Source organism: Mya arenaria, chromosome 2, assembly GCF_026914265.1.
Source record: "Mya arenaria isolate MELC-2E11 chromosome 2, ASM2691426v1".
NCBI classification, from domain to species: Eukaryota; Metazoa; Mollusca; class Bivalvia; order Myida; family Myidae; genus Mya; species Mya arenaria.
The window spans coordinates 13,131,363-13,140,714 of NC_069123.1; the positions used below are offsets into that span (position 1 = coordinate 13,131,363).

At 33.6% G+C, this 9,352-nt stretch overlaps 1 protein-coding gene across 1 annotated transcript; it reads right to left on the reverse strand.

Annotated features, from left to right (window-relative positions):
* Positions 1–2,253: 2,253 nt before the first annotated feature.
* Positions 2,254–9,004, reverse strand: LOC128224806 (RYamide receptor-like). Its single transcript, XM_052934869.1, has 3 exons — positions 8,326–9,004; positions 5,521–5,829; positions 2,254–3,544 (listed from the first exon to the last, which is right to left on the reverse strand). The coding sequence occupies exons 1-3, from the start codon at positions 8,983–8,985 to the stop codon at positions 3,443–3,445; spliced, it is 1,071 nt and encodes a 356-aa protein (XP_052790829.1). The 5' UTR covers positions 8,986–9,004; the 3' UTR covers positions 2,254–3,442.
* Positions 9,005–9,352: the final 348 nt, after the last annotated feature.

The following is a 9,352-nucleotide window of genomic DNA, read 5'->3' on the forward strand; positions in this document are numbered from 1 at the left end:
AAACAAGTGATTGGTCTAAAATCAATGTCAAAGCAAAACAAATTATATCGTAATTACGACGAAAACAGGGCTCATATGCATACCAATGGCTGAAAAATAACTTGACAAAATGATACGGCAAGAGAGCAAAGTACTTTACGGATACGGATGCATATAATATGTGCATTTTGTTCCAATATGACTTTTAATATCGATAATTAACAGTTGTTCAGTGAGTAAACTTTCTGTGACCGTGAGATTCTTTAATTTCAAACCAGACAAAAAAGCGACAGTTTGAAGATCAGTTGTGGATTAAGATATTTAATCGTTGACTATACGTTTCCTATACAACTTATTAAAGTATGATTATATGATTTACACTTACCACTGAATGGCATGGAAAAGTACCCGGCCAGTAAAGCAAAACCATCTTATGTTTGGTGTATGTCAGCCTGGATTCCAGCTGCTTGTTCAAGTATAAGAATAAGGTAGTTCATCTCCATGTGTTTTATTCACAAATGATGTCCTCACCATTGTGACTGAGCTCATACGAACAGGGATTGTTTTTTCTTCTTTTCATATGACAACCAATCGGAACACTTCCAATAAGTACTTTTTTCAAACGACACTGTTCTTATATTTCGTGCATATTTTATGGAGTGTAATGTACTCATAACCAGTACCCGCGGCATATTGACGATAAGGTACCCGGGACCAAACAATATATCCGTCCTCGTTCTATACACACGATTCTTAAAATAAGCAAAACAAATGGATAAACGAGTGCGTTATTGAATTGAGTTCCAAAAGGCAAATTTACTTCAATGGGAGGTAACTTGGAAATTTTTATGAGGACTACGAGTCATGAACTACTTAATGCATGCGACTCAGGATCAACACCGTATCGGAATAGAGAATAGGGAAAAGTGATTTAATTATTTTAATTTAAAAAAAATATACTATCTAAATAATTATTATTTTTGTATCTGTTTTATTTCATTTGTTTTCATATAATAATGTACATCAAAATCAATTGGAACTGTAATGTGACAATTATTAAGCAAATATAAGTTCGAAATAATCTTTAAGCATCAGTCTCAGGCTTTTCTCGACGGGGTCGAAGACTACACACATAAAACATTGAATGAAATTGTATAGTTGAACTGTTGATATATATGAAAACATTACACACAAAAAAACCTGTAAAGTTTACGTGTGATAAATATGTTCAGTTCAGAACTGTTCAACAAAAGTATAATTGTGTATATTCCAGCTTGCTACCGTCATTTCCTGTAACCCACATGAGGACATAATATTTAAGGTGACGTTAAATTAAATTACCTATAATAATTATGAAGTAGCATTAACCATATCATTTGATATACTGTTTGATGGTTTGTTAACACGTTAAAAATCAAGCACAACGTTTTGTTACTTTTAGTGTGTTCCTTTGCCCGTTATTGCTTTATTGTGATTATAAACAAACGGACAAACCTTTAGTGCATGGATAAGCTTAGAGAGTGAATAACACGCTTGGGTACTGAATACAGTCGAATTATATAATGTTGTTCTCTAATATAACTATAGGACAGTTTGCGATTGTTTTCTGCTTATTTATTAAGGACCGATCAAAAATCATGCACCAGCATATACCCTTGATAGACCTTTGTTTCTTTTACTATAATAATATAATACCGGTGCAAGCGCATATAGTTAAGTATTTTTTGTTCTATGTAAGAACGTGTGTCCTTATATTATTGAATTCTTCATCAACTCTTTTTTGTTCATTTGCATATGATGACTGTATTTACTCATTTAAAGTTGTTTTTTAAGTTGTCTGGTAGGGGAATTTAGCATTAATCCTTACGTTTTTTTGAGTTGATGAGATTTCCGATTACAATCGTATGTTTAAGTGTCAAATCCGGACTCGACAAAACTATCTGTCATTAAACTCATTTTATCAGTGGCCTAATTTAATGTTGTCCTACCCTATATTCTTGTCCATCACTTGAGGTCTTACATAAAGTATGTGACGCAATATCAAACTACAATAAATATTGTTAAGTAGCGGTCATTTATCATTTAATATTAATGTTGATGGTTTGTTTTCATGTTTCATAACATAAAACAACTTGCTTTCATTCATTAAATATTGAAAATAAGCATGTCTAAAATTGAACAATGTCTCCAATAAACGTAAAAGAATACTCTATATTTTTATAAAGTCTGAATTCTACCCTCAACTTGCTAAATTTTGATAAATTAAACCCAGAATCAAATCACTTACATCTTTATTCACATACACATATACATTACATGTGTGTACATCTATTATGCTTCTAATTGTAATTCTGTAGTCTTGTATATACATACAAGGTTATAAACAAATGACAAACCATTGAGCATAACTATTGATAATTGGTCGGCGAAAACAATACATTAACGATGAACAAATTATTATAATATCCTTCCCAATGCCTTTCAGCTATACTAATATGTCATGAGTTCGTGTTTGTTATATTGAAAAAAAATATCATGAGTTCGTGTTTGTTCATATAACAATGATTTATGACATGTACCAGATAAATCTACATAACTGTTGATTGAAATAAAGGTTATTCCTTTAACAGTAAGAAAATGTGTTGCCACTAGCCTGCGCAAGCAAATTTGGTTGGTTAGTAAGCATAGACTTCCACTAATCTGCTCAGACAAATTGGGTTGGTTGGTGAGCATAGGTTGCCACTAATCTGCTCAAACAAATTGGGTTGGTTGGTGAGCATAGGTTGCCACTAACCTGCTTAAACAAATTGGGTTGGTTGGTAAGCATCGGTTGCCCCTAACCTGCTTACACAAATAGGGTAGGTTGGTGAGCATAGGTTGTCACAAACCCGCTTAACAAATTGGATAGGTTGATGAACATTGATTTCCAGTAGTCGCTCGAACTGTTTGGTAAGTTTGGTGAGCAAATGCTGCAAGTATCCTGATCAAATTAGACAGGTTGGTGGGTGATAGCACTTACTTGCTCGAGCAAATTAAAAAGGTTCAAATCATTCTGGATATGACATCAGTGATATTTTGTCTCACCTATTTGCACACTGACGTTAAATTCGGAGAGCAAATGAGCCAACATGTTACAGCAGTGATTCATTTTAAAATGATATTTTTCTGTTTCAATGTTTAAAAACAGAGATAAGGCAAATATATCTCAATTATAAATCTGTATAACCTATCGAAAAGCATATTCTTATTAAGGCATGATACAAATTTAAATGAGCTACTGACCTATAACAGATATCGTTATTCTCCAAATTGAAAGATAAAGTTCAAGCTAATTGTACAAATAACATTTCATGATTGCGTTCTTATTTTGTTACAATGTAAACATGATGAAATAAACAACGAAAATACAAACATAAAATATTTAGTTTAAAAAATCACTTTGTATGTATCATATTTTTATATTTTATATTGTTCCATCGATGTCAGACCACTCGTATCGTAGATCGCGAACCTGTAACTTCCCACGTCCATATAGTCCTGAGGGCACGCGACACGCTATATATGGCTGAAATAAATACAGTATGATATGTTTCAACATTCACGTTATAGATGAACAGAAATATCAAATCATTTGATGTATAGGCTACCGTACCACTTATACATTTAACTTCATGTTTATGATATCAGAAAACAAATTAGCTCACTAAGGAATGCCCAAAGTACCATAATACAAATGACGATATTTTGATGGACTTTAATATATGTGTTGTCTCTTGTGACGTCATGATTTGGGCTAGCTTGTTTTGCCCTGAAATGGGATATTTACTAAATGGAAGGCAACCAAACTTGTACATGAAGTTAACGTTGTTTAATAAAAGAAATAACACATTTAGTTTCGTATATTGTCAGATAATGTTCGCAACCAAATTTACAGTGTTTTGCAAGTCAAATGATTGTTTACCAAATGTTGTTTCCTTTAGTGGCTACCGATGAATTTTGTTCATTCATAGTGCTTTACATCATATCATTGATATCATTTTTGGAAAAAGTAACTTTGTGTTTTGAAATTATAGCAATTTCCCTCAAATTTCCCGGAAAAGTACGTCCTTAAAATAGTAAAACAAAGAAGATGTAAGTTTTCAAGTTCGTGTTTTGACATACTCGGTTGATAAAACTTCTGCCGCACAATAAAAATCATTCTATTGTTTAATATCTGTCGACACCGCATTTACAAGAGGGTTTCAGATATCCAGAAACACAAACATAATAACAATATTATCTCGCAACAAATCGCTATCTTGGCATGCTTAGGAAGTAAATTTACATTTTACATACGCTGGTTTGATATAAACAATATGAGTGGTATTCTGGATTTTTTTTCGGATAAGTAGACGATAAATTATCATTAAAGTTCATCAAATGTTGGCAGGTATTAAAGCGTTTTTCGCGTGATCGTAAATTTGGTTCAATTATTTGATTTTTGCTGTGGTTAACGACCGCTACAGCCATTTCCTGAGATAAAAAATAAATAAACATTGATATGCTTCAATCGAAGTATATGTAGTTGATTGTAACTGATTCAGACTTTTTTATTGTTTGGTCAATATTTATGGAATAATTACTGATAATCTATGACATCATGTTTTAATTCAAATGACTGCTGAACAAAAAACGATGGCATATTTGCTAGTTAAAATAAACATTCATTTACGAAGTCAAACGTAGCATAAGCGCGATTGATGCTTTATTTATCCCATAAGTATAGCGTCATATCATTGTTTTATAGCTAGAGTACTTAAGTCATTCAGTTAGATGTTAAGGAACTCTAAATGATATACCCATACAGCGAGCTTAAAATTTGACAATTTTGTTAGACAACCGACATACCTAACTTATTTCAAAACTTGCGGGCACACTAGAAATTATAAATGTAACATGGATTTATAAATCAACATTACATACATCAATAAGGTATAACTTAAGGCAAAGTATCACCATGAAAAAAGCTATGATTTCTAAGCTGCTATAAATTATGCGCCAAAAACGTGATAAAATGTATTGTATTTTAGCTACTTCTTAAAGAAATCCAGGCTATTCGTTGTTTAAAAAACTATGAAAAAGAACACAGCCTTGTATTGCCTATGCATATTTCAAGTTTAAAAACAAATGTGTATTGGTAACTTTTAATTGCTTTTCAAAACTAATCACAAAGCAGTCAAAATAATGAAAAAAACCCAATGAAGCTGCAGCCATCCAAAACCATTGCAATTGAATCACACATAGCAAGAAAGACGTAGACGTCGCTGTAATGTTCAGACAACAATCAATGCGAGAGGCGCTGTCCGTTAACTACCGCTAAACAATAATCAAAACCAATCGAAAAGCATACGTTAACAAGTAAGCCGGTCTTTATTAGCAAAAGCGCACTTTTTGATGTCTACAATCTCTAGACACGGTTATTGCGCTACATTTCCCATTAAGACATGTATACTCGGAATTTGAGGACGAACTTCTATGCGGTGTGGTAAAACTATTCCCTACCGATAAAGCACCACTATGATGATAACTCATGTGTTGCATCTCAATTCCACGCCGAGGTTTTGTCAATCCACACGTTACACATCTGAACACTTTAATAAACCCGTTCCGGAACTTAGCGTTCATCCAGCAATAGATAAACGGATTGTACATGCAAGTGGACATGGCGAGCCAATGAGACGCCGTCCAGACAATGTTCATTCCTTGAAGATTGTAGAACGTAATGTTGATGTCGCCAGCTATGGTGATAACATGGTGAGGAAGCCAGCAAATAGCATATATTATCACAACCACTATCATCATCTTGATGATCTGAAAAGATAGAAGAAAATGGTTATTGGTTTGTAAAATAAAGTATGCACAAATCATCAAATCTTGATTACTGATAATGTCAGGAAATGAGACTGGAGTTTTGGAATAACTGTGCGCACAAAACATCAAAGAAAGTAAACAATATACAAACAGAGCATTTCTTTATGGTAATTATTTAAGCAACCGGATGTGAAAGATATGGTAAAACGCAGATTTGTAAATGCTTTTGAATAACTTATGTATGTTATTACATCAGTTGATTGGCTGTCTGGACTAACAAATTATTTTGAAAGAATATTTCGACCATTTGACAGACGAATTTTTATCTCGCAAAAGTAATAAGCTCATGTTAAGTCATTTCAAATATAATAATACATTCTTTTAAAGTAACTGAAAAGAAGAGGGTAGTAAGGCACTACCTATGTAAAAAATGAATTCATCGAAGGCAATTTCACAAACTTCAAGGATAAAGTAAAATTATTACTTTAACGAAGAAGTAAAATATAAAAACAAATATAAAATGGTTCGTTTCAATGTATTGTAGTAGGATATGTTCTCTGTATACATTCAACGCTTATATATCTTAAAGATAAACCGGAACTGGATATCAGCTATCCTGTAATATGTTTGATTAAGTTTTGAATATGTACACGTCTTATTGATATGCTCTTGTACTTGTTCAGAGTACATTGATATATCAATAGTCGAACCAAAGAATACAGCTTGGTTTCAGAGGTGATATCTAACAAGTCACAATATGGGAAACATATTATGCTGAGATCCAACATAAGTTTTATGTTAGCGGAACAGACATCAGACAATGCTGAAGCTTTAATGGCGAAATATGTCATCGCTGGTTGGTTTGGGAATCTCTTGTCCTAAATTCCAAAAAGATGGATAACCGTATGGTAAGAGGAAAGTTTCAAATTAGTACGCTCCATATTCCCCTTTCCTTGTATGTATAAGAAATTTAATTAATCTCATGTTCCTTTGAGTCAACTGAATAAAAAATGCTGCTTAAGCCGAGGCTAATGGACGCCACCAGCATTGCAATAACTAGTATTGTCAATATATAAAACCAAGGCGGCTGTTTTCAATGTCAGTTCTGCCTGCTGATTCTATTGGCCAATTTTTCCAAAAAACATTGATATATCGACAAGACGCAAAGTAGGTGATAGGTAAACTTTATTTCCCGAGCTTCAAGGTAAACGTCTCCTTGATAAGGGTTTACTTTGTACTTTTCTAACGTTGTTATCTAATGAGTAGCTGTTGTTCAACCTGATTTACACTAAACTTAATGCAAATAACTTTGTTTGTTATTTTTCTTGTTGGATGTGGGCCTGGCTATAAAATGTATGACTTGCATGAGATAAGTGAAAATGTTTAGAAAACTTTTCGCACTACGTATATACATACTCTGTTTCATCTTATGTCGTTTGTATTTGATTTTCGTGTCAATTGCTAGGAAAATGCTCAGACAAATTGATGGACTATTTTAACTGGTATACTTTGTTTAGATTAGGATTTGAGCTTTATAAGGGGAAACAGGAACACACAAATCAACGTTTTGTATTACATTAAAAGGCCATTACAATGTCTTACTGCTATTGTTCAGAAGGGGGAACTGTTTTAACAGCGTCTGCAATGAAATTGGAATAGCGCTAACCATATGCCTTTTAACAATGATGTTTGCTTAAATTACAGTGTCTTTGAAACTCTATCAAGTATCAATACTCATTGTTTATACATCTTTTTAATCTGTCTTTATTGTCTATTGTAACACTCGTCCATTATTAGTTTTTGCACAATTGTTTGTATTATATGGAAACGAATGTAAGTTTTATTATAACACATGACGCATTGTCGCAAAAAGAATGACTTTTAAAAAAAATATATTCGGTAATTTGAATGCTATATAAGTAGTGTGAACACACTGAAAATACTATGTGTCTGCTACCATACAAGACATATTTATAAATGTTCTTCAATACTTTTCAATGGAAACTACAAGGACCAGCATTGTAGCCCTAAATTAAACCAATCTCTTTTTTAAATACACAAGGTCAAAACACAAAGCAAGACACAACGCTACCAGCCAAAAATCATTAAGCAGTCTAAAATATATGATATGGTAATCGATTTGGCACGGTCGATGAAAACAGCAAGAAACCGTTTGGGGTTTCAATACCTATTTAAAATTAAAACAACATGTGCTATCTACGAGTTAGTGCACAACGGCACATTTTATTATGAATGACTGTTTTTCCCGTTTTTAAATTCGTAAATTTAAATTGAGATTCTTTCATCTTATTTATTTGATTTAATAAGATCTAAAATTTACTAACGTCAATGTTCAATACACAGTTTCCTTACAAAAAACCAAACCTGATTAATTTATAATTATGGTGCTTGGAACTGACTAGTTCTTAGAGACGTACATTAAAAAAATAACAACTAAAAAGGGGTTACAGTCAGATTTTCTGCTAATTCAATTACCTTTTTCTTGGATGTAGCAATTCTTTTGTCCCGGTCATTTACAGCTTCTCCGGGAGTCTTTACGATCCACAACACGCGGATAATTCTTCCGTAAGCAAACACGAGGATTGCAAGTGGAATAAAATACTGTAAAAGTAGTAGCAATACGTTGTAAATGGACTGCCCTGTAACATTTTCCCATAATTCCTCGCAAAAGAAGGGAGCATTTGAATCGTTCACGTACTGGTGGACCCTTGCCTTTATAGCTGTCGGCAAAGGTATTACTAGGGACAATAACCAGATGACGGAAATCACAATGCAGGCTTGACGCTTAGACATTTTTCGTCTCAAAGGGTGAACAATTGCCCAGTACCTGTCAAGGCTTATAGCTACGAGTGTTAATGAGCTCATAAATACTGTTACCACTTGAATAAAGGAGACAATTGGACACATTGTTTCGCCGAAGGGCCAAGAGTTTATAATAAGATTTGCTATAAACGTCAATGGAATACAGAGCACTGCCATAAGGATGTCACTCAAAGCCAGGCTGACGATAAAGAAGTTCATTACTGTCCTCATTTTACGCGATGAAAATACGATATAGCACACAATTGAATTTCCGAATACCGACAGACATATGATTATGCTGTACATCGTGATTATTATCGCTTGCTGGTACATTGGGACAACGATTGGACCCTTTACAGCACTCATTTCTGTCACATTCGTCTTTGTTTCAGATGTTATATTATATGCTCCGTTTTCGCGCATAATGCTGACATCCATTGTAGTTCACTTTATAGGGTGACGGACTTTGAACACAGTAAACCTAACAATCATCCACAGATAAATGAAAACAAGGAGTTCCGTGACAAAATCGCATTACTGCCCGCTAAGAATCACAGTTTGGGACAGTAAGCCATACTTTAAATGCAATTCTGCTGCCATTTTTTGATAAATTAATCCTTGAGAAGTCACTAACAGACATTTTTCTTCTTGCCTGCATCTGAGAAGCTTGGCATAATTCCGCGATTTATTAAGACCCTTC

Coding starts and splice junctions, on each gene's coding strand:
- LOC128224806 (XM_052934869.1), bottom strand. CDS start 8,985: ATGTACCAGCAAGCGATAATAATCACGATGTACAGCATAATCATATGT. Junction 5,830..8,325: donor TTGCTACATCCAAGAAAAAG/GTAATTGAATTA, acceptor CTATCTTTTCAG/ATCATCAAGATGATGATAGT. Junction 3,545..5,520: donor ATCATAGTGGTGCTTTATCG/GTAGGGAATAGT, acceptor TATTTATTTCAG/CCATATATAGCGTGTCGCGT.